Source organism: Aristolochia californica, unplaced genomic scaffold, assembly GCF_029961685.1.
Source record: "Aristolochia californica isolate CCGP_79_NKW_82.1479 unplaced genomic scaffold, dmAriCali1.0.hap1 SCAF_13, whole genome shotgun sequence".
In the NCBI taxonomy this organism is placed as follows: Eukaryota; Viridiplantae; Streptophyta; class Magnoliopsida; order Piperales; family Aristolochiaceae; genus Aristolochia; species Aristolochia californica.
In genome coordinates this window covers 25,775,818-25,799,527 of record NW_027181804.1, presented here as the reverse complement: position 1 = coordinate 25,799,527, position 23,710 = coordinate 25,775,818, and the positions used below count along the sequence as shown (strand labels likewise).

The 23,710-nt window shown below is 37.8% G+C and overlaps 2 protein-coding genes across 5 annotated transcripts in view; one reads left to right on the top strand and one right to left on the bottom strand.

Moving 5' to 3' along the window:
- Positions 1-12,611, top strand: part of LOC137949070 (E3 ubiquitin-protein ligase XBAT33-like) — a 34,046-nt gene extending 21,435 nt beyond the window's left edge. For all 4 annotated transcript variants that reach the window (XM_068795338.1, XM_068795336.1, XM_068795340.1 and 1 more), the window contains 2 exons: positions 11,198-11,289; positions 11,779-12,611. In XM_068795338.1, the coding sequence (XP_068651439.1) occupies positions 11,198-11,289; positions 11,779-12,329 (643 nt within the window). In that variant the 3' untranslated portion in view covers positions 12,330-12,611. The remainder of the gene's footprint in view (positions 1-11,197; positions 11,290-11,778) is intronic.
- An 8,322-nt stretch (positions 12,612-20,933) lies between these two features.
- On the bottom strand, positions 20,934-23,006 carry LOC137947748 (geranylhydroquinone 3''-hydroxylase CYP76B74-like). Its single transcript, XM_068793518.1, has 3 exons — positions 22,032-23,006; positions 21,889-21,943; positions 20,934-21,625 (listed from the first exon to the last, which is right to left on the bottom strand). The coding sequence occupies exons 1-3, from the start codon at positions 23,004-23,006 to the stop codon at positions 20,934-20,936; spliced, it is 1,722 nt and encodes a 573-aa protein (XP_068649619.1).
- Between the last annotated feature and the right edge of the window lie 704 nt (positions 23,007-23,710).

The following is a 23,710-nucleotide window of genomic DNA, read 5'->3' as shown; positions in this document are numbered from 1 at the left end:
GGATTATTGAGTACAAAGATCTTGAGTTTATTAGCTAGAAAAGAGGTTTCCTAAGTTGGCTAGTCATTTTGGGATGGGCCTTGGACCCAACTTAACAATGTGGAAGCAAAAACCCACCCACCCTTAACTTTCTTTCTATTATTTATTTGTGGATATGAATTCCTCTAACTAACAAAATATGCAAAAAGTAGATTACTAAATTTGTCAGGATTCGTTTTGTTAATGCCTCAAGGACAATTTCGGTTCATCATCTCTCTCTTTCTCTCTATCAATTTTATAAATATGAGAAAAAGGATTCTGCAGAGAGCTTCAGAGGGAGGTGACTTTACAAACAAAAGATAACAATATATGTAAAAAGTAGATAAACCATCTCTTTCTCTTGCATCAACTTAAACCAAATGTTCCTTACTAAATTTGTCAGGATCTGTTTTGTTAATGCTTCAAGGAGCATTTTGGTTCATCATCTCTCTCTCTATTTATCAATTTTATAAAAATGAGAAAAAGGATTCTGTAGAGAGCTCCAGAGGGATGCAAGTGCACAAGCAAAAGCGATACAAAATGAAGTAAAAATGGGCAAAAGACCACTCCAAAAGAAGAGGCAAGGAAAGTCAGAAGGGAAGTGAGCTTCCTACAATAAGGTGTTGTTGGGAAACCCCTCCCTGGCAGAAGTGTCTGTGATGCTATTGGCACTTGTAAGGGTATACTGCCAAGAAACATCTACAATTCTACATAAGTCCACAATTCATCAAAATACATTAAGTAATGATTGGGTGGGTGCTTTTTCCCAATGGCCCAATCTGATGACGATGTAAGAATCTCCTTTAACAATTAAAGTGGCAGCGAGTCTTCCTATTTAGAGTTGTAGGCCCTGTTGTAGGGCTCTAACTCAACCATGTTAAAATCTCGACAACTGAATGAAGTAGAGTAAATGAGGATATTACCTGAGTCTCTGATGACATCAACGCCAGACATGAATGGCCCTGTGAGCTACCATCAAAATTGAACTTTAAGCAACCCTTCGGTGGAGGGATCCAGGTGACAATTCTGCAATCCAAAGAATTGATTATCACCTTCTAGTTTTTCCATATGAGAGCACTGAGAAGATGGGAGGTGTTGTGTAGCCAAGTTACCCAAAAGTGCACACGGTGGGTTGTTGCTTTAATAATGCCACCAATAGACTTTTGTTTACTTTCGGAGGTCCTTCAATTTCTTTCCTTCCCCATATCACAAAGAATTGCAGAAAAGTATAGCATTAAAAATGTTTTCCTTGTTTTCCTCACGTTGATTAAATTATCTTTTGTAGGAAGGAGTGAAGTGAGGAGGGGAGGAAATATTGCAGGCCATACCTAGAGCCCAGTGGAAGAATAGGTAATCCACTATATCTGGGGTGTGCCCATCACAGAGCATGCAATATGGCCTTTAATATTGCTTCCCTTCTATGGAGTTGATCTGTCTGAGGTTCTATCCTTTGCTGCACACCACAAGAAGTGATTGACCCAAGCAAGGGGTAACGGGTTCTATATGATGGCCTTTAGAGCATACTAGTTCTGACTGAGTATAGTTTTGAAGCGTCATCCTTCCGGACTATAATGTCCTCTCCCAAACCTCTAAGGTATGTATTCTCTAAGGTTATATGAGGTTCAAGGCTTTTAGCTCTTCCATGTCTCTGATCTCTCTTCTTATGTTTAAATTTGAGAAGTTGCGACCATTTGTGATGCCGTATGAATTCCTAACAGATATATCCCTGTCCTTGGCTAGTTAGTAAGTAGACAGGAATGCACTTGTCAGGTTATGCCCCTTGACCCATACATTCCTCTAATGAGAGGTGAAGTCCATGCGGAGTTCATGCTTAATATATTACTTATGCCTAATAAACTGATGCACCTATTGTTACACAATTCCACTCAATTAAGAAAGTGGTACTTGAAGTCAGAGGAGGCACCCTACCATAGAAACTTTCTCTCAATACCTTCCAATCTATTGGTCACTGCCACAAGAGAGTGGAGGAAGGACATGAAGTAATTGCGCGGGCCTGCCAGTGTGGCTTCAATGAGTTGCATGCCCAGCCAAAGAGAGGAGGTTACTATGCCAATTATCAAGGTGCTTCAATAATTGAGTTCCAAAGAGGCCATGGAGGCCTCTTGATGTCGACGTGGAGTGAAAATAGACCCTAAATCCTAAGTTTGGACTTCAGATCTGTAAGGAAAATAGAAATCCAACAAATTTGCACTTGAACTGGGCTCTGACCTAGAAAGAATTGCCATAATTCTGTCCTAGGGTTCTCAATCAAACTTAGACTAAAAAATAATGGATATTAGGGCTCTGACCTAGAAAGAATTGCCATAATTCTGTCCTAGGGTTCTCAATCAAACTTAGACTAAAAAATAATTGAGATTAGGGCTCTGACCTAGAAAGAATTGCCATAATTCCATCTTAGGGTTCTCAATAAAACTTAGACTCAAAAATAATTGAGATTAGGGCTCTGACCTAGAAAGAATTGCCATAATTCTTATTTTTGTTTCATTACTTCCCAACTTTGAATCTTTTATTTTCCATCAATTTTTTTCACCTTCAAAAAATCTATCCCACCAAGCTAATGCTCACACCTTCAGCCTTAGTGCAGCTAAAGCCACTTGTTAATCTTCTAAAACCCCCTCTTTTAGAAAAGCTGAGCTTTATTAAGCAAAGAGAAACACACAAACAATCAGAGGAGCATTCCTGTTACAACAAATGATTGGAGGGAAGCTCTTTGTTTAGCAAGAGAATCAGCCAAGGAGTCGGCTGATCTTGGATCATTTGCGTTAGGACATTAAGGACACTTCTAAAATTCGTTTGAACTCAAATACTTTGTCTACAATGCTTAGCTTGTCTACCTACACCTCAGGTTGCACATGTCACTTGAATTCTGGAGTCTGAAATTTCAACCGTTATCCCAACTCCTATTGTAAGAGTTTCGATCTTGCTAGCTTGAAATTCATCTTATGATTTCTCTTTGAAATTTTGTTGAACATCTTATAGGCTAGCATTATGTGCAATCAAGACTCTTCTTCACTAACTTCAGTGTGAACTTGATAGGGGCTTGACTAGTTTATGGCCATTTGGGCCTTACCTTTGGTTCTTATCTACGTAATACATCCATGCCATTTCCTCTTTGAAATTGATTTATACATCCGTGTCATTTCTTCTTTGAACTCTTGAAACTCGGTTCCTGTACAACTCTCCTTTATGGTCCTAGGCTTCTAAGCATCCCTGTGGAGGATTAAATTGCTTTATTTCAGTGCTGGACTCTCCTAGAGGCTTTATAACTTTGATGGAAATCAACCACCTGAAGCTCTGCTACCAATCTGATGTTGATGTGGAACGAAAACACACCTTAAAGACCAAGTTTTCATGTCAGATCTGTATGGAAGACAAAAATTTGGGAACTTTGCTCTTTAACTGAACTCTGACCTAGAAAGAATTGCTGTAATTTTGTCTTAGGGTTTATCAATCCAACCTAAACTCAATAGAAATTGAGTTTGGAGCAGAAAAGGCAGCAACTGTCATTCAAAATTTATAATTGAAGTGTGGGAGAGTCTGTAGATTAGGGTATTAAACTGAACAACCTCCTATTCCCTTACAAAATATTACTTTTGCCCATCACTTATCCCCTCTAAAATTATAACGATGGGCCCTTTTGAAGAGCTAATGCACCTATCAGCTAAGGATTTAAAACAAAAATTAATTGATAAATAACCCTGCCTGTTAGAGACAACTAACCAAAATATCCATTTTTCAGGAAATTACTACTTGCACTTGTTGACCTAATGTAAAGATAAAAGATCTAAATAGTCTATGCCCGAGAAGTTGCCTTCTTAGCTAGGCTTTACTTTTTCTGAAAGTTCATCTTCTTAGATTCTTCTTCAAGTTCTTCAAATTGTTCATGTTCCACCTCTTTTCCTTTTGACACTTTATGCTTGATCTCTTGCACCTTAATTACCTTTGGGATTGCTTCATCTCCCAATAAAGAGGGGAAGTTTGAGACAAGTAGGAAAAATACCTTCAGTGTACCCATGGACACTAGTGAACAAGAAAAAAAGAGTCAGAGTCAATGTGTTTCGAATTGTAGTTGCGTCATGGGTTATATGTTGGTCACAAGGTATTGGTTAAAATAATGTGGGTGAATTGCCCCTGCGTGGGCCCAATTGTAGGACTGTTTAATTATGGAAAGTCTAATCATAGTAAGAGTCTACTTTAGAGTTTATATAAGTCAAGTAGCAGAATCCAAGCTATAGTGGAAGACCAAGAAAAAAAGGCATGAGAAGATTCCTACCTCCAAGAGAAGCCACATGTGGGTTTCTCTCTCAAGAGGTGTCCAGGTTCGATGAATCTAGAAAGTGAAGGAGCAAGAAAAGTAGAGTTCTAGCTTTAGTCCCACGTAGAGTTGGGAGCACAAATTGATCTAGTCGTCAATCTATATAGTGTAGGCTCCTTCAGCCATTGAATCGTCCAATTTTTATACAAAACCTCCTTTATCTAGCTTTAGTTTACCCCATGTGTTTGACCAATGATAAAGAGGTCATTGGGCAGCTAACCTCCTACTGAAGGGTTTCTATCCAGTGTGTCAAGCCTCACCAGCTCAAGCGCTTCCTGAAGGAGGCCAGTCCCTAGCAAAGGTCCGAGTCTTGGGTACTACTTTCTGTCCCCGTTGCCCCCTACAGGATCCACCCATGGATAAAAGATCCCTTCGGCACAGGTATTTATCTTTGGTACTGTTTTCTATTAATTCCATTTATTATCTTAGTCGTTTCCTCATCCTACCTAAACCATAATTTAATTAACTATTAGGCTACACCTTTCCATCCATGAGTTCCACCACCCTAAATCCATAGTCGAGTCCTAGTCCATATAAGAGTCTCCAAACTTCTCTCTCTCTCTCTCTCTCTCTCTCTCTCTATTTGAGTTCTTACCTCCCTCAACACCTTTCCTCATGTGAATCATCCTCCTTAGGGTCCCTTAGATTCCACTTTATGCAAAATACCCTCCCTCCTATCTCCTCCCACATGCCAACCATATCCTCCCTCTTTTCTCTTTTCACTTCCCTTTCTTGTCTCCCAAGCATTTTAAACCTTATTCAACTCCTACCTCTAAACGAAGTCCTAGCTTCTCCTCAATCCAACAAAACCCTAAACTCCCACATCTAACCTCCCGAGCCTCTTGGGTCACTCCCTTCCATCTCAAAAGCCTAATCAAGTCTCTCTCTCTAGTCTCCTAAAAAAAAGTCAGTTCTCTTTCTAGTAAACCCTAGTCCCGCCTTCCCAAGATCCTCATTAGGACCCAACCTAGCTCATATAACCATCCTCTCTCGTCACCTGAACAAGAGGTCCTAATTGTCTTCCTTTTGCAATCCTAGTCTTCCTATCCAAAGTTTCAAATAAAAATTCCATCATCTCTTCATGCATTATGTCCAAAGGGTCCCCAACCCTCGGTTCAAGGCATAAGAGACTTTGCATGTGGCTGAGCATGTAAAACAATGTTTATTTTTTACATTAAGAATTTTGACCAATTGTCCTCTGGGTAGAATAGGCTCCATATTTTTGCTAAAAGGGCCTTTATGCTTGTCAATTTTTAAATATCTCCACAAAAAATACTAAGTGTCATTTTCAAACTAAATCAAGAGCACTCCTTGCAAAAAGTCTACGAAGGTGGTAGAGATATCTCACCCCTTTCCCAAGCAATGTGGATTGTAGTCAAAGGGCTTGGCCAACAATATTGAAAAGGAGAAGGGAGAGAGGATCTCCCTGCCTAAAGCTTTTGGAGCTGCCTTTAGGAATTCATTTTGATTGTTAATGATTATGCTTGGAAGTACTTTTTGTGAGATTTTTTTGAGATTGAGAGTGCAAGAGAAAAGAGAAACGAGAGTTGTGGAAAGGGGAAGAGAGAAGCGTTAGGTTTGCTCTCTCACACATTCTATTTATAAAGCCTATTAAAATTAGAGTCATAATTAAACTAGATTACCCAAGTCTCAATTACTCCCAATTTAAAATTACCAGATTTAAGATATTAAGAGACATAAAACAACTAATAACTAGAAGGGAATCTTGTGGACGTCCTCCTCTTTCGTGCTTCCTGGACTTATATTCTCCTTTCCTTATTTGAGCAACTTCTACTTGTGAGACTTCTTTCTCCATGAGGCTTTGTTTAGACTCCACACTCCCTTTCAAGTTGGAGTTTGTAATTGTAGATTAAAAGAAAAAAAGTTTTTTTTTTTTTAAATTTGATCAGCTTATTTCATTGTTGATTGACACCATTTTTTCGTTCTCCATTTTCCTCCTTAGTTGGATGTCTTTAGAGAATTTGACTCTAGTCAAACATTTCACTATCACTCTTGGAAATATGAAAATTTCACTATAGGCTCTTACCAATACCACCACTATAATCTCTGCTTCTCTCCCACAAGTTGGGGAACCATGACACCAAGGGACCCAACTTGATGTGATCCAATAGGAGAGAAGAATTCAGCTCCCCTAGCCAAACAACAAGACTCATACACTAGCCAAATTAGGTCTTAAATGAGTAAAGAGACACCAGTCAAACACAAAGTGAACCACTAATAGTAAAAGTTTATCCACTTTTAAGCGTGAACACCAAATTCACGCACTTTTAAGGGTGTAAAAGGAACTAACTTTATTCACCCAAGCAGAATTTTGGAACACTCCTACCCCTTAAGATAGTGGGTTTATAGGCCTTACTCGAAAGCGATGAGAACTGTTGAAGAGCAAAAATGGAAGAGTCTTACATGACTCTCACAATACAAAGTCTTACAGAGCCAAGATTATTATGGAAGCAGGTCTCACAGAAGAGTTTCAGTTTAAAGGTGTTTTAGTTATGTTAGTCTTCTATTTATGTTGAGTTATTTAATTATGCTAGGACTTATCTTTAAGTGTTAGAGTTTGGGTTTAATTGGGACAAGGGTAGTTTAATTGTAATTGGACTCTACTACTTTCCTCTATTATAAATAGGAGTTCATGTACTCCGATTACATCAAATCAATAAAGTTTTTGTCTTTTCCATAAATTCAACATGGTATCAGACCAGGTTTTGTGAGTTGACTCGGTCAACCCACAGAGATAATGTGATCTTTTTTATGATCTATTATCTCTAGCAATTTAAGTTCATATTTATCTTTTTTTTCTCTTTTCAGTCCCTATACCCGTTTTTTACTTTGTGTTTTCACCTCTATACTGAGCTTTTCATATTGCATATTATATATTGGCGGAAAGATATTCGAGTCTACTTTCCAACGAAAAATGAATTTTGGCAATTGGAGTTTCTACAAAGAGAAATCAATATTTGAAGCAGTAAAGGTCAGATTGCAAAAGAGGTTCGAGATGCAGCAGAAAACTTCAACTTCCGAGCTATTTTATGCTATCAAGAATGAGATTTTATATAGAGAATTATATATCAAAAGAAAGATTTGTAAGTCTATTTTTTTACCTATTCAACCAATTATCGATTTGAGTTTTTTATAGGAAGATATTGATCTTAGAAGAGTCAATGGTTATGCTAGCAAAAAGGAGAAAGAGTACTTAGTTCGGCCAGATTACAGAGACCGAAATCTATCAGATTATTTATCTCAAAAGAAGTATATTTTATGAAGAAAAGTTATACTTGGATGAAAGATATTTAAGTCTAGTTTCAGAAGGAGAAAATTTCATGTCAATCTGATCGATATTTAAGGATATATTCGCATTGGAAGAATCAAAGGTCATGTTGGTATCCTGTTGCATTAAAAAATCCGAATTTAAGCCGAATTTTTTGTGTCACTTTTTGAGTTGTTGTTATTGATCAACTATATTAGGAAAATATCTCACTTACCCCTTTTTCGGTTACCTTTCTCCTACCATCCTTTATTTAACTCTCACATACCCCTTTGGGCCAACCTCTTGTGTGCTGCTTCAGTTGATCAACTATATATATATGGGTGTTTTAAGTTCATTGATACTTTTTATATGTATCAGTGGGTCTTTTATCATCGTCTTGTGAATGACAGACATTACTCACTTATCACCCATTTCTACCTTTGAGAGTCGGTGCCCAGGTTGGGACACCGTGATGGAGGAACTTATTACTATATATATGTTATTAGGTTCAAACTGAGATCATTGTCATTATCTCCCAGCTTGAGGGGGAGAAGTAGAAGAAGAAGTACAAAAAAGATGTATTTTATTCCATATGTTGTGGTAATTTTAATGTGACAAAAATATTCAAGAAAAGGGGAGCACAAAAGATGAAGTTTTTGCATCTATGAAGAACTGTATTTGTGAAGATTTTTTTTTCTTCTGGCTGATGAGTTAGCCTACTCACATATCCAAGGACCACTGAGAGAGAGGTTGACCAGGTTGATCCATAACTTAAAAATTGACCAGCTTTAACACCAAGGAGGTCACGGGTTAAACAAGTCAACAAGTACATGAAAAGTGACTCACAACTTTATAAATGATTATACCTACAAGTCATAATTGATTACGCCTTTCATAATCTAATATGCAAAAACTTCTTTACTTTGAAGTCTTAACGAAATTGACTTTCAAACGTGAATTTGGGTGGAAGTCTGGACAAGAGACTTTTTTTTTTTTAAATGAAGGTGTATAAACTACCAACAGAGGAAAAAGAGTACAATACCTAGCTAAAAGGGTCTTCCTCCACAACAAGGTGTTGGAGTGAAACTTCCAACTTAGCTTGAGTGAGCTAGACAAGAGACTTACTAACATGATTAAGCCATAAGAGTTATATTTACCATAATCTATTATGCAGAAACTTCTTAGTTTGAAGTCTGACTGAAATTGACTTCCGAACATGAATTTGGGAGGAATGCTGTAGTAGAGACTTGCTGACAAGCATAATCAACACTCTTTAACCAATAAAAAGCTCATGCTACCTTTGATAGTTAAAGGACAAACTTACCTAAAACAAGCAGCACATGACAGAACTGACCATAAACCATGCCCCTGATAACTGCAGCCAATAAGTTATCAAATAAAGGAGGTAATAGCATAAGTGTTTGGGCATCATTTCAACGCCAGATGCCAAACACAACACCACTGCCTTTTTCAACTTTGAACATAGAAAAACAAATCCAAAAGGGATGTCGAAGGCATACCAAGAATAGGAGACCCTGAATTAGAAAGTTTCCAATCACTGATCTCTAATTCAATGCAACAATAGGCTACACCTGGAAAGAGGATTCATAAGTGGAGAACAACTCGTGGTGCTACACTACTCCCAACAGACATCTAAGAGGAAACTACAATTAGGATTCTTAAATGCTTTTAGAAAGTTGCCTAAAATGAAATAAAACCTGTTGTTAAATGACGTGAGATATTTCCAAGGCAAGAAAAAAGACATTGCAACTCCAAACGCCAGACCTACTCTTCTTGAATGTGAGAAGCCAAACTAGATGTTGACTTACATGTCGAATTTCAGACAACAACAAACCTAGCCATTGGGAATAAGACTGCTGCTAAGGAGTCCTTCACGAAGTAGAACTGTTCCTGAAGTCTACTCCTCTTCAGCTTCTCAAATTGAATGATTGAGGAGGAAAATAGGAGGCAACCTAAAAAATAGGACTTACTTGTTGTTGTCCAAGAGAGACTAGATGACATTGAAGAAGACTTGCAAATTCCATCTTTTTCTTCTTCTTCTGGATTACTGCACCCTCCTTTTTTGGGTTTAGTGCAACAAAAGAAGCTTCTATCATGGTACTGTTGATGCTGTGCTCATTGAACAGATAGAGGATGTCCACTCGGAGCAAATCCTAACCTTTCTTATAGAATTCAGCATTATATCTGTCTGGCCCCTAGCCTTTCCTGAAGGGAGGGAAGTGATTGCAGCTTTTGTTTAAGGAAGATGCACCGGAGAAAGAGAGGGTCAATAGATGTATTCATGAGCGATGACAAGCCGAACTTGAGTATGTTGCTGCCAATAGATGCATTCATGAGCGATGATCTCTTTGAGGTTGAGCTTGAAGGCTGCACGTGTTGAATTCCTATTCAGAGAGGGGACTGAGCTCCAGATATCAAATATAAGTGTGGCCTTCTTGCTCTTGACATTTTTAAATGTGCTTTGGGCCCAGCATCTGATTTTGAGATTGAGGGAAAACAGTGGGTAGGTGGTGGCTACGTGTGTCAACCACCAGTCCTGCGAAAAGAGAGGAGAAATCTGCCATTTCTAGCTGATATGTTCGAATCTGAACAATTGTGGCCAAAGGAGGATGTTCACAGTCAAGGAGGACACGGTAATGGTCAGAAGTCAGAATTAGGAGCGAATGATAATGAGTGGTTAGGAACAAATCCAAGCATTCAGGGAGAGAAAGGAAGTTGTAAAGCTTAGACAATAACGGGATTGATTGTTTTCACCATGTGAAGAGGGCACCTGATATTGGGAGATCTTGAAGATTGTTGTCATTTATGAAGTTTGAAAAGTGCTGCATCTAGGTGGTAAAAAATCTGGGAGGTGGGGATTCCTCATGAGGATGGCTGGCGAATGACATTAAAATCACCTCCCGAGATCTGGGGCTGGTCCCAACTGCTCAAGATTGCACTCAGCTCCAGCCAAAAAGTTTCACGGATTTCATGTTTATCATATATATTTTACTAATGAACAAGCAAAAAGTAGATAAATAATCTTTCTCTCGTATGATCTTAAACCATGTGTCCTTTAATGGAGCTACATCTGGTTTTTTAATGCTTTAAGGAGCATTTTCGTTCATCATTTGATTTAGCTATGGTACTGTTCTCTGAAGAGGCAACTTGCTGCATACAGTCATCTGCAGTTCATTGTGTGCTTGGCATAGGTACATACTGTCTGCATTAGTTGAAAGTTAAAGTCACATGCTGTAACTTTTCAATTTTGGGATCATGTATATTTTCATTTTTCTGTGTTGAAAGATGCAAGTCCTATTTGTTTTTGTAGTGCGGGAAGTGTTCTAAAAAACTTGAAGTTCACAATAGTTGTCACAGAAAAGACTGCAAAGAGCTATCTTCTGCTTCTGTATCCTAATTTAAGGTGTTTGGTAAAACTAAACCACTGCTCCTTAATAGGGAGTTTCTATGGTCAAAATCAATTTTTAAGGGACTTGTATTCAGTATGCGTTTATTTTTTTATTTTTTATTTTTGTTTGAATTGTGTATATGTTACCTTTGGTGTTTCTATGCAGAGAATATGGACTCCAATCCTCAACCGCCTCATCTGATGATAGTGATATCTGTGCTGTTTGCCTGGAGAGAGCCTGTTCTGTGTCTGCTGAAGGTGTGTTTCTTTATGATCCATCTAAATATGTATTTACTCTAGGTTCATTTCAGCACTATTGACATAATTCTCGCTTGCTGATACCACACAAAAAAAAAAAAAAAAAACTCTTGATTCGAGTGTTATTACAGTGTCTATCAAATTGCTATAATAGTTATTTACATCTGCAGGAAATTATTTGTAGTTCTGCTTGGGTGTCTTTCTTTTATTTGATCGTCATGTTGCATTTATTGATAGCTGAAAGTAAAGTGAAATTCTCTTTATAAATGGTTATATATTGCTAGTTGAAAAAAAATTCTGTTGTTTTTGTGAGGGATTCTATTGATTGAAGGTGTCTAACGTTTGGGAAACATGGATCAATGTCGTTGGGAATGAAAGAAAATTTTAATGCTTTCTTGTACTTAGATACATCAGCTGTCAACAGATTTCACCAAATTGCAAAACAAGTTCTTTAGAAGAGTTTTACAGTGCATTTGTTTTCTCTATTAGGTTGTGCACACAAATTGTGTGTGAGATGCGCACTGTACCTCTGCTCAACCAGCAACATAACGTGCGAAACAGTCGGCCCGCCTGGTTCTATCCCATGTCCTCTCTGTCGTCATTGTATAATCTCATTTGTGAAGCTACCAGGTTTCCCAGCAAAAGAGCTCAAGCCGAACATGCCTCTTGGACTCTGCACCCCATGCATGCTTCACACTTGTGATCCAGACCCTCCATCAACAGTTTGTAAATCCGAGTATCGGAAAAATCGTGTTGCTGCAGTTTCTTCAGAGCTCTTTTGTCCTGTTTCTTGCAGCCCATTCCCATCAGTGAGCATACCGTCATGTACATGTAATGATGATCCATGCACATCCCTTGGACCTTCAGAGGTAGAACATCAAGATTTATCTAATTCTCCTAGGAGGTCACAGAGCATTACAGGTGAAGAGGAACATAACCTTCAAGGACCAAAATTGGAGAAAGCAAGTTGCTCTAGTATGTTCTGGAATAGAAGAAGCTGTCACAGAGAGCACCAATGCAACTCGGAGATAAATGCTTAAATTCCTATGTTGCCTGAGAATACATTTTGGATTATCTGGAAAGAGGATGGCGCAGCCACTAGTTTCTTCTTGAACTGCCAAATTGAGCACATCAGCAACTCCGTCTTGGTGAACACGGAAGGAGGACTGGCAGTTTCACCACTTTCAGGGCATGGGTTTGTGATATTTTTTCTTATTTGTATGTAGAATATGTAGGCTACCTGTAATCAAATGTTGTTCTACAGAAAATTATCTTGGTCTCTATTCTTACGAAAAGAAAAGGTTTTCTCCCTTGTTTTCATATATAGATGGAGCACTTCGTCCTTCCACCAAAAGAGAGAGAAAAGGTTCTCTTTGAAACCACTCACCCAAATGAAGGAGGCATGATGAAGGCCGACTGATCAAACCACATCCATCCAAAAAAAAAGAAGAGGCGTGTAAAGAAGACCATCTGGCCAATTCATAGCTGTGTGAATAGTCTGTTCTAGGAAGTTACAGAACAAGAATAAATACTTCAAATAGGGTAAGATAGGTTTCTAAAATTTATAAGTGACTTTTCTATGTGATTACAAAAATTTTATGCATTTTCTCAAGAATTCTAGTCAAGATTTCATTGAGATTTACAAAGGGTACTTAGTCTTGCTAGTTTTTGTGCACGGGTACTTTGAAATGATATCTTTCATCTAGCAAGAGCATTTGTGGTGGTCTGTGTTGTTTAAGAAATTTGGAGCTTTAAGGCCTAAGTTACAATATCCAAGTGCTTATGTACTCTTATTTTGAAATCAGTTAGAAACACTGGTCAAGTTATTTTGAACTAGAACTCTTTTACTTTGAAGTTGAATTGCTCAGTTCCGTATATTACTTGTGAGCTTGAGTTGCTTTGAGTTAGTCTTCCTATTTGAGAAACCAACTCTATTTTTCTCTTGAGCTTTGAGCTTTGAAATTAGGTTAATTAAGGACCTAATTAAGCTACTATTACATAGAATAGGTAATTAGGATTGATGTATCTATTGATTGGTACTTAAATTATGAAATCTACCTAATCAAGAGGTTGTTATAATTGGGCTGAAGTGCAACAAGTATCCCTAGTATTGACTAGTCAAACCTTGGCAAGGCAAGACCATTCTCAATTAAATTTTATTGAGATATGCCCGGTCAACTAAAGAGGAAATAGGCTAAAAGTCCTTGTGAAGGCAGACAATACTGAAATTCCTTAAGGGGGGTCTAGTGGTGTGCTAATGCTACAAGATCCCTTTTTGGGTCTAGGCAGGTTTGCCTAGTAAGCTACTAGAAAATCTCTTTGCGGATCTAGGTTGAATAACATAATTTCCCGTTGTATTTCCTATCTTAGGGTGAGTTATTGTAAATTGGTTGATATAATCAATTGAATGGTATAAGTCATTTGTTGGAAGATAGGCCCAAGCTCACATGGCCAAGTGTGTGGAAGGTGGGCTCAAGCCCACATACCAAAGGAAAAGGCCCATAGGCCCATACAATGGTGGCATGATGATAAATAAAGAGTCTTCTCATAAAGATGACACTGATGTAATTGGTTTATGATTAATGTTTCTTATTCACTCTTACTAGGGTGAAGGGTATTATTAATATTAATACTTTTGATATCTACAAATACAACTTTAAGGGTTAAGAAAAGTCCATTACCCTATTATTCCTTATTTTTTCTCCAAATTCGTCACTCTTGCTCTTCTCTGCCTAAAACTTTCTTTCTACAACTTATCTTCTTATTCTCATCCATTAATCCTCTTCTATTGTGATTATACATCATAGAATCCTAAGTTTCAACATAGTATCAGAGCGGGCAATGATTTGTGATGTAAAAGGAAAAGAAGATGGAGAAGAAAGGGAGGAAGAAGAAGAAAAAGAAAATGAGAGGATTTTCTCGTTTTTCCTTAATTCTTATTTCTCAATTTTTATATTTCATTGGATGTTTCACTCTCTTGCTGTATTTTTCATATAGAAAATTATATACCTTTGGAAAGATATTTGAGTCCAGTTTCTAACTAAAAAATAATTGTTGTCTAGAAAGAGAAATCGACATTTGAAGAAGCAAAGGTAAAACAGCAAAAAACTTCAACTTTCAAACCCTTTTATGCCATCAAGAACGAGACTTTATATGGATAATTATATCTCAAAAGAAAGATTTGTAAGTATATTTTTTTACCTATTCAATCAATTCTCATTTTGAGTTTTTTAGATGGAGATATCAATCTCGAAAGAGTCAATGGTCATGCTAGCCAAAGAAGAAAGAGTACTCAGTTCCTCTAGATTACAGAGTACGAAATGTATCAGATTATTTATTTCAAAATAAGTATATTTTATGAAGAGACATTATACTTGGTTGAAAGGCATTTAAGTCTTAGTTTCAAAAGGAGAAAATTTCATGTCAATATGATCTATATTTAAGGAGATATTCACATTGAAATAATCAAAGGTCATTCTAGTATACTGTTGCATGCAAAATTATGGATTTAAGCCTATTTTTTTGCTTAACTTTTTGAGTTGCTATTATTGATCAACAATATCAGGAAAGTATCTCATGATCTACCATTGGAAAGTTTTTGTTTGTTAACTAAAAATATTTGGAAATAATTTTTAGAAGATCATCTAATTTTCATAAACTTTCTTGATTTATTTGTCAAAGATTGCCTTGCCTAAAGATTTCAAGAAAAAAAAAAGGCAATGAAAGATGTCTTATTTGATTGCTAAGTTGGCACCAATTGAAGGAGGAAACTACCTTATTTAGAAAAAATTTCCAGCCACGAATTTTGTGAGATTTTGTTGGTATTTTGAGAGATTACAAAGAATTTGATTTGGTATCTTTGCCTAAAAATTTAAGGCAAGAAAAGAATGAAATATTTGGTTGGGCTTGAGTTACTTGGTTTACAATATTTGAGCTAGTGAAGTTGTTGACACTTGAGTTTGCTAAATATTTGTTGACTTCAAACTGAGACATTGACATTATCTCCCAGTTTGAGGGGGAGAATAGAAGGAGAAATATGAAGGATGAAAACATTGGAGATTGTTTGATTTATTGATTATCAAACAACAATTGGTTCGACTTATTATTGGCAGTCTATTAGACTTTACTCACTCACTCACTGTCAAAACTACTATATGCTATTTGCTATGTGCTATCAGCTACTAGTTTGACTTCAGTTTGATTTACCTTGAATTATCCTAAGTTTATTATTTGGTGTTTAGCATCCTTATTCAAGGTTAAACTTGTTGCAGATTATCTTATGTGTCTTTATTATTCTTAAAGATTTTTACTACCTTCTGGTTATCCGTTGCTATATAACAACCTATTTATACCTATAATTTGGGCATTGCCTCATTACTGTTGTCTTTGATTGAGACATTGTTATTGAAGAAGGACTTCTCAGTTGTTGATTGTTGTCGGCGTTGATTACTCCGATGAAGAAGAAAGCATATGGTGACCCCAGAATATTATCTTCCATTTGAGAGTCGGTGCCCTAGGGACACTGTGATGGAAGAGTTTATTACTTCACTTTTGAGCAATGCCTATAGACCCACTACCTACAAAAGATAGGACTATGTCCAATATCCAGCATGACTCAAATCTATTATTCACCCAAGAGGTGTTTTTTTTGAGCTACCCCTTAGAAAGTGGGTAGACTCTGTGCCCCACGGTAGGGCTACTTTTTTTCCTGTGAAATTGAGTGGAAAGTATTTTTAACTATGACCGTTTGACTGGAATATGGAGTGATAGTGATTTTACCATCTTATATTATGCCAGTTGGGTCTCTTGGAAAAAAGAGACCACCAATTTGAGGGAGAGTATTGGAAGATATGGTGGACTGCTATTTTATATGGGAAGATCCAATGCACCATTTGCAACAACCTGAGCGTTCATGATGTTCTCTCACCCCCAACTTGAGGGGGTGTTGGAAGATGGGCCCAAAGCCCACACGACTAAGGAAGGTCCACACGTCCAAGTGTGTCACCCCTTAATCCTCTTATATTGTGATTATATATCATAGAATCCTAAGTTTTAACATCCTTATATTGACAACATTGGTTTTAGAGGTAATTTTCTACAAGTGCCATTTGGCAACCAAAAACTTATTGAATTAACTCCAAGTACAAACACCTTAGGAGTGGATTAGCAATCTACCTAGAGGATTGAAACCATTATAAATCATGTGTGTTCATTGTGTAGTTCCTTGGATGTGCATGAGCCTTACTTGAAACTATTTTTGCTCATTAAACTAATTAGATCGTGAAAACAATTGATGACTAAATAAAAGAAATTAAAAAAAGAGTCAAATTTAGCAGCAAAAACCTATTCACCATCCCCCTGTAGGTTTGTTCCTCATAGGACCTAACAATGGTTCTTAACCAAATCATTAGGGACTTTTAAAATGATGATGAGTTTATATGATTGATAATGTATATTATAAAACCAATGATTTTTATAAAAAAAACTTCAAACGATTTTTACAACTTGACTATTCCATAGAAACCATTGATCTTACCAAGAAGGCATGTCTTTTGTTTCTTTAGTTGACGGTTTTTATAAAACCATCAACAAACATTTTAAGGGGTGAGTGTTTAAACTAGTTTTACCAAAAAAATGTGAAACTAACCACTCTATATTTATCAAAATACACTAGCTCTGGCACAATACTTATTGTTGTCTATGTGGATGACATTATCTTGACTGGTAACGTACAAGCGGAATAGAAAAAATAGAGTAACAAAACAAAACATTCTAAACCAAAGATTTGGGTTTACTTAAATACTTGGAATAGAGGTTTTCCAATCAAAATATAACAGTCTTATCACAAAGAAAATATGTGCTAGATCTGTTGAAAGAAATAATCATAAATGGGATGTAAATCTCCGATTCACCAATCGACCCAAACACCAAATTACACATGGAAGAAGGAGATGAGGTAGATACAGGAGGATTTCAAAGACTCGTTGGGTAACTATCTATCTTAATGTAACTTAACCTGGCATTTTCTTTGTAGTAAGTATTGTTAGTTAATTCATACATCACCCTCGAATAGCTCATAGGCAGGCCTTAGAAAGAATCCAAGGTATATAAAAAATATTCATGGACAAGGACTATTATACAAAAACCATGGACACTTTAACATAGAAGGATTTGCTGATACAGACGGTAGGATCGCCTGATGACAAAAAAATCCACTTGCAGATATTGTATGACGGTGGGTAGCATTCTAGTTGCTTGGTAGAGTAAAAAATAGAATTGTAGCCTGATCACGTGTAGAAGTAGGATATCGAGCCATGACCTATGCAATAAGTGAAATGATATCGCTAAAATCCTCATTATTAGAACTGGGTTTATCTTGTAAAATATCAATGCAACTTCATTGTGAATATCAGGCAACAATTCACATAGCTACAAACCCTAGATTCTATGAAAGGACCAAACATATGTTAGATGTACATATAACATTATAATTAATATTCTTAATGATAGGCAATATTGTGTTTGATTTTATTCAATGCCCAATCTAATTATATTAATCAATTATGTGATCAACCAACATGCCTCATAGAAAGTCATAGCTTTGATCTCAGTCGTCAAAGTAGCCTCTGTAGCAACCCCATCGACAACAGCATGAGTCACGGCTATCGAAGCCAGAGTTGCCACTCAACACAAGTGAAGCACCTATATATGATTTTGTGATGGGTGTAAAAGTTGGTTGTGAAAATGCTCCTCTTCCTCCTCTTTAGCTCGTAGGAGCCACCAGTACAGCACGATTAGTTGACTTTCATAAGACAAATGAAGAACTTGCATTGACAAGGGAGATAGAGTCACACAACAATAGACTGCTATGAGTAGGCTCGAAGGAGATGACTCGGATGATGAGTTTGTTAGTTTCTCGTGGCATACCGACTCCTTTTGGTGATTTTTGGATCCTCTTCACAACACCCATGCAATTGTAGCTCCTCCCATTTTGGTCCATCATCATACCATTTTTTTTTTTTTTTGAAATATATTTTGTATTTTTTTGTTAAATATTTAAATTTGAAATTTATAAAAATATATAAAAAATATTCGTATCGAATTTATGTCATTGCAAAACCTATTCTCAGTGAAATAATTTCAGCACAAAAACTATTCTCAACAAAATAATTTCTTACAGCATTAATTTTTAATTTTATAAAGAAATTTTTTTTTGGGTGAAACCGTAAAATCTATTATCAACGAAAAATATCCTTCTAAGAATTATTTTTAATTTTTTAAAATAAAATAAAAATAATTCTAGGAAAATTATTTCCTGATAAAAGCAAATTTTAATGAAATTATTTTTCCATAAAAACTATTCTCAAAAAATTATTTCTTGCTGAAGTTTTTTCGTTGTAAAATTCTTGATGAAATTATTTTTTATAAAAAAAATAATATGGTCATATGGTTAATTTCACCGAGAAATAGTTAATTATTATTGGTGAAATTCATTTTTCACCGAAAAAATTAAAAACCTAATTTCTTGTAGTGCTTGAAATTCAGGAACTCAATGATAGGCCATGGTGCTTGAGTCTATAAGCAAGTGTACAGTACAAGTCATGATGCTATAGCATGGAGAGGATTTGAAGCTGCCTCCCGTGAGACCAGACATGTGGTTTCCAGTTAAGAGAAAAAAGCCTAAAGTCAAAGAGAGAAGAAACAAATATTCAAATTTGTTTCATAAGAGGTTATATAAGAGTGATTTTGTCCTTGGTGACATATTAGAGGTGCATACCAATAAAAAAAATGGGACGTAGAGCATTTATTTATTGAGGACTAATACAAGTGGGGGTAGGTTTAAATTGGGATTAGAGTGCAACCATGAGGCTATGTTTTCAATTTTGTCATTCAGGAATATATTAAAGAAATATGATTTCAATCAACCACAATTTTGCTTGAATTGATCAATCAAAATGTCACCATGATCGATCATTCGACTTACAATGATTGATTTGGGAATTTTAGAATATTATCCATTTTTTAACATAATAACACAAATAATCAACTTTTTAACTTATTTTCACATAGACAAAAAAAAAGTTAGATTGAATGACGGTAGAGTACCTTGCTAGAACTGATGCCTGACTTTTGGGTCACTAGATTTGGACCTTTCTAGACTTAAATATGATATCAATAAGTAATTGTAAATTAAAAAAAAAAAAAAAAGTAAGATTTCAAAGTTGGGTAATATCCTAAAATTCCCTTGATCATTTTACGAAAATCTCACCTCGGCTGCTCATCACCATGATCGATCGTTTTACAAAAATCTCACCTCAGTTGCCCTAAAAACACACCATTAGGGGTGGCATCAAACTGAGCCGGTTCATGTATAACTTGAGTTCGGATCGGAACCAGCTCGGTTCGAAATCAAATTCGAGATCGGGTTTCTAACTTGTTTAAGTAAAACGAGAGGAGCCGACTCGTTTACTTAAACCAACATCTCTGAAATATGACAATACGAAAGACCCACCTTTCGTGATTGGACAGTTTGCGGGTGTTCTAGAGGAACTACAAGAATCCGAAACGCCTCTCCAGTCTCGGAGAATCCGAAACACCTCTCCGGTCTCAGAGTCGTGTTTCTTCTAGGGCTTGAGAATCTATTGTCATAGTCTCGGATTGGAGAGTAATGATTAGAAGAACCATTACCTCTTTTAAAATTAAAGGAGGGCTTTGAAAAGCCATTACCATGAATGTCAGTCATCACTGATTGCTGAAAGCTAAAATGAAAAGAAAAATCGTGGGCAAAACCCTACCCAACAAGCCTTTTTTAAAATTTCTGTTCCAATCCCTGATCGACTGCTGCCGCGATGTGATTCCCTGCTTCTCTCCTCGTATCCTGTCTTTTTGCATTTCTTCGTCTTGCTTCTTTCCGAAAGAGATGGATATACCAGGAATCTGCTTCTTTGTTCTTTGTACGTCAATGTGAATCATGTGATGATGCTTGCCTCCTCTCCATTCTCGATTCTCGCCCACAACTGCCCCACCATCTCCACCTCTTCTTCTTCCAACTACGTACCTCGCTCCCACCGGAAAGATTACTATTTCTCTCAGCTCTTCAAAAGCTCAAGAAAATGGAAAAAGTAAAACACTGTTATCTGAAACGAAGAAACAGTTTCTGACTCAGATGAGTATTCTCGGCAGAGTTCTATTTTATTTAACTTGTCATCTTCTCTTCTATCGATAATTCATTCCCCAAAAACAAAAACAAAAATCAGAAACGAAACACATGGCTTTTAGTTTTTGGGACATATCTCGCGAATATAATTTTGAATGATTTTTTTTTTTTAGCTTGAGAGATCAAATCCAGTTTTCATTCGTATTACGATCATTCGACTTACTATGATTGATCATTTTACGGAAATTTCACTTAGGGTGTTCCCTCTGATGCTCCCTTTTCCTAGGATTCTTCTAATTCACTTCTTCATATACAATGCAACAGCAACCAGAGGTTGCAGAAAATAAAAAAGTTTCTTTACGATCTGTAATTATAGAGAAGAAAATTGCAAACATAGTATTACTGCCGATAAAGCCAAAATATATCAGTGGCGATTACCTTCATTACATTTTCATAATTACATTCTAACATAACTAGTGGCAATTTATTAGAAAATAGACGAGTAAAGGTCCGGATTGGGCAATCGGCGCGATGGGACGACGACGAGAGGCTCTGCCTTCTTCATCACCGTCCCGAACTTCTCCAACAGGTCGAGCTGTGTACCCTCTGGCAATCGCCAATTGAACATATGCAACAGCGTCGCTAGGGCGAACATCATCATTCGATCTGCCATTAGAGCACCCGGGCATATCCTCCTCCCGGTTCCGAAGGGGAAAAAGTGAAAATCGTTTCCGCTGAAGTCCCGTTTCTCGCTGTTCAAGAATCTCTCTGGCCGGAACTCGGAAGGGTTGTCCCAGGCGTCGGGATCCCTTTGCATGCCCCACAAGTTGACCACAATCCTGCACTCCTTGGGGACGGTATAACCTCCGGCGGTGCATGTTTCGCTCGGAGTCCGCGGAAGCATGATCGGGCCCGCCGGACGCAGCCGGAGAGTTTCTTTCACGATTGCGTTTAGATATGGCAATTTGGAAAGATGAGTTTCTTCAACCAGGCTGGATGTCCCTATAACTTGGTCCAGTTCCTCTTGGACCTTCTTCATCACTTGGGGATTATTCATCAACTCCGACATTGCCCACTCGGTTGTGGACGTTGTTGTGTCCATGCCCGCCATTACCAAGTCCTGCAGATAATCAACAAGTTTGCTCGTTAAGATTTCGTTGATTTGATCCAAGCTTAATCCTGGTGAAGGAAATTATGAATCAACATTTACTCCCAGGAAAAACGATAACTGGAGCACGTGAAGATAAAATTACTACCCATGTTGTGATTTTTCATGTTCTTCTAAATTTTGTAGCAAATCTCATTTAAGGATAGAGGAAGAGGAGTGATTTTCTCGCCGCCTTTATGTTCAGTTAGCTCTTTTGCTCGAAACTGATCCAAGTCTTGCTATTCTTCACCTACTATTTGTATTGTTTATCCAGAGGAATATTGAATCCATTCACCTGGACAGTGAATAGATCCCACTGAAATAACCAGAGAGATTCCTCTGGCTCCCTCCTGAGATATTCCCTCAAAATTTGTGGACAGGAGCTCAAACGTGATTCCCTATGGAATTTAATAGAGATTTCCAAGAAAATAAAATTACCAGGAGCAACCCCTTGACGTGGTCGATGGTGATGGGCATGGAGGTTTCTGCTTTTTCCATGGTTCGCAAAAGCAATTGAAGGAAGTCTGCATTTTCTTTGCCATGATTCGATTGATTTTCCATTCGCAGTCGCTGATTTATGATGGAATCCAAGATTTGGTGAAGCCTCTCGGAGAGTTTCTTCCTCCGACGTTCTAGCCCTTGTAAATCCAGGGGGGCGAGAATGGGGAAGAAGTCCGATATGTTGAGCCGGCCGAAGGTCCCCTGGATGTCCTCCACCACCTGTCGAAACTCCTTCGCCACCTCTTTCATTCCTGCTTCCTCGAGGACTCCACCCCATAGCATGCCCGTTACCACCTCGTAGAGGGTAGAGTAGATCAGCTCTCGAACTTGGACCGGCGAGCCGGCGTCAGCCTGACCTTGGACGCGTCTTACCATCTGTCTAATCTGACATCTTCGAAGGTCCCGGTGAGGCTCAAGGCCGGCATTGCTCAGCATTCCGCCAACAGCCAGTCTGCGTAAAGTTCGCCATTGCTGGCCGTGAGGAACCCACGCAAGACCGTGAAGACCATTGGGCAAGACCATTGCAGCAGTAGGAACGTCGTGATTCGCGACTGTAGCGTCATGTTCTCTTAGAAGCTCTTTGGCGATGGAAGGAGAGCTTACGATAACGCAGAGCCGACGACCTAGGCGGAGGCTCATAATGGGACCGTACGTCTGGGCCAGCTGGGTAAGATGGTGATGGAGATTCCGGTCTAGAAAAGGAAGATTACCGAATACTGGAATACCCAGCGGACCCGGTGGTAGCCTCAGCCTCTTCTTCGTCCATGCTTTGGCAACCACAAGGACGTACCACGCGACTACCGCCATTACAAGCGGGACAAGAATCATTCCTCCATTCCACCACGACCAACGAAGCTGGCCTTGGGAGAAGCAGGAGATATTTGAACGCAGAGCAGACAGACCAGCTTGCATCCTATCTCACAAGAGGAAAACGAAGATATGCATATAGAATCGAAGCAGGCTCACGACCTTTTATATTCGCGGTGGCTCCTAGACTGGGACAGATTGTTTTCTCTTTTTCTTTACAGTAACAAATTGACTGCAACTGTGGTATGTCAGAAGTTGCAGAAAATTTACTACTCAGGAGTTAATTATTAGTTCTGTGCGGATTTACCTCGACGGCAATTTTCTTCCTTCCGATGGTGATTCTCCATGGATGTCTATTATAATCCATTAAACAGGCTGCCGTCTATAAAGAATAAGTCGTCTCGCACTACCAGATAAATAGAACAAGCCAATTGAAGAGGGCATGATCAAGCGGGCCAAGAAATTCTCTCCACCAAACAGAGAAGCAGAGGGTGAGGAGCATCGTTTCTCACGTGGATAAATGGTGAAGAAGGTGGGCATAGCTCCATCTCCTCCCTTTTTATTTGGGAGGGCTCCTGCGGGTATTCGATTTGTACAACTTTGGGACGACGAATGAATGCCTAGAAATCTCACAAGCCTTTTCAAAAACTTTTCTTAGTTCTTTAAGAATACTCTTTCATGGCATTGGATAACATCCCATCACAGCTTCAAATCAAATAGACTTGACTTGGAGAAATGGCTCCTATTTTGGATAATCAACATTTTATTCAGTTTCATGGCTTTTAATAAACTCCACTTACCTGTGCTTG

Bases quoted from the DNA above. Each gene is read 5' to 3' on its own strand.
- LOC137947748 (XM_068793518.1), bottom strand. From the start codon at position 23,006: ATGCAAGCTGGTCTGTCTGCTCTGCGTTCAAATATCTCCTGCTTCTCC. The intron at 21,944-22,031 runs GTAATTTTATTT...GGAATATCTCAG, and splicing joins ACGTCAAGGGGTTGCTCCTG to GAGGGAGCCAGAGGAATCTC. The intron at 21,626-21,888 runs GTGAATGGATTC...TTCCTTCACCAG, and splicing joins GGGATCTATTCACTGTCCAG to GATTAAGCTTGGATCAAATC.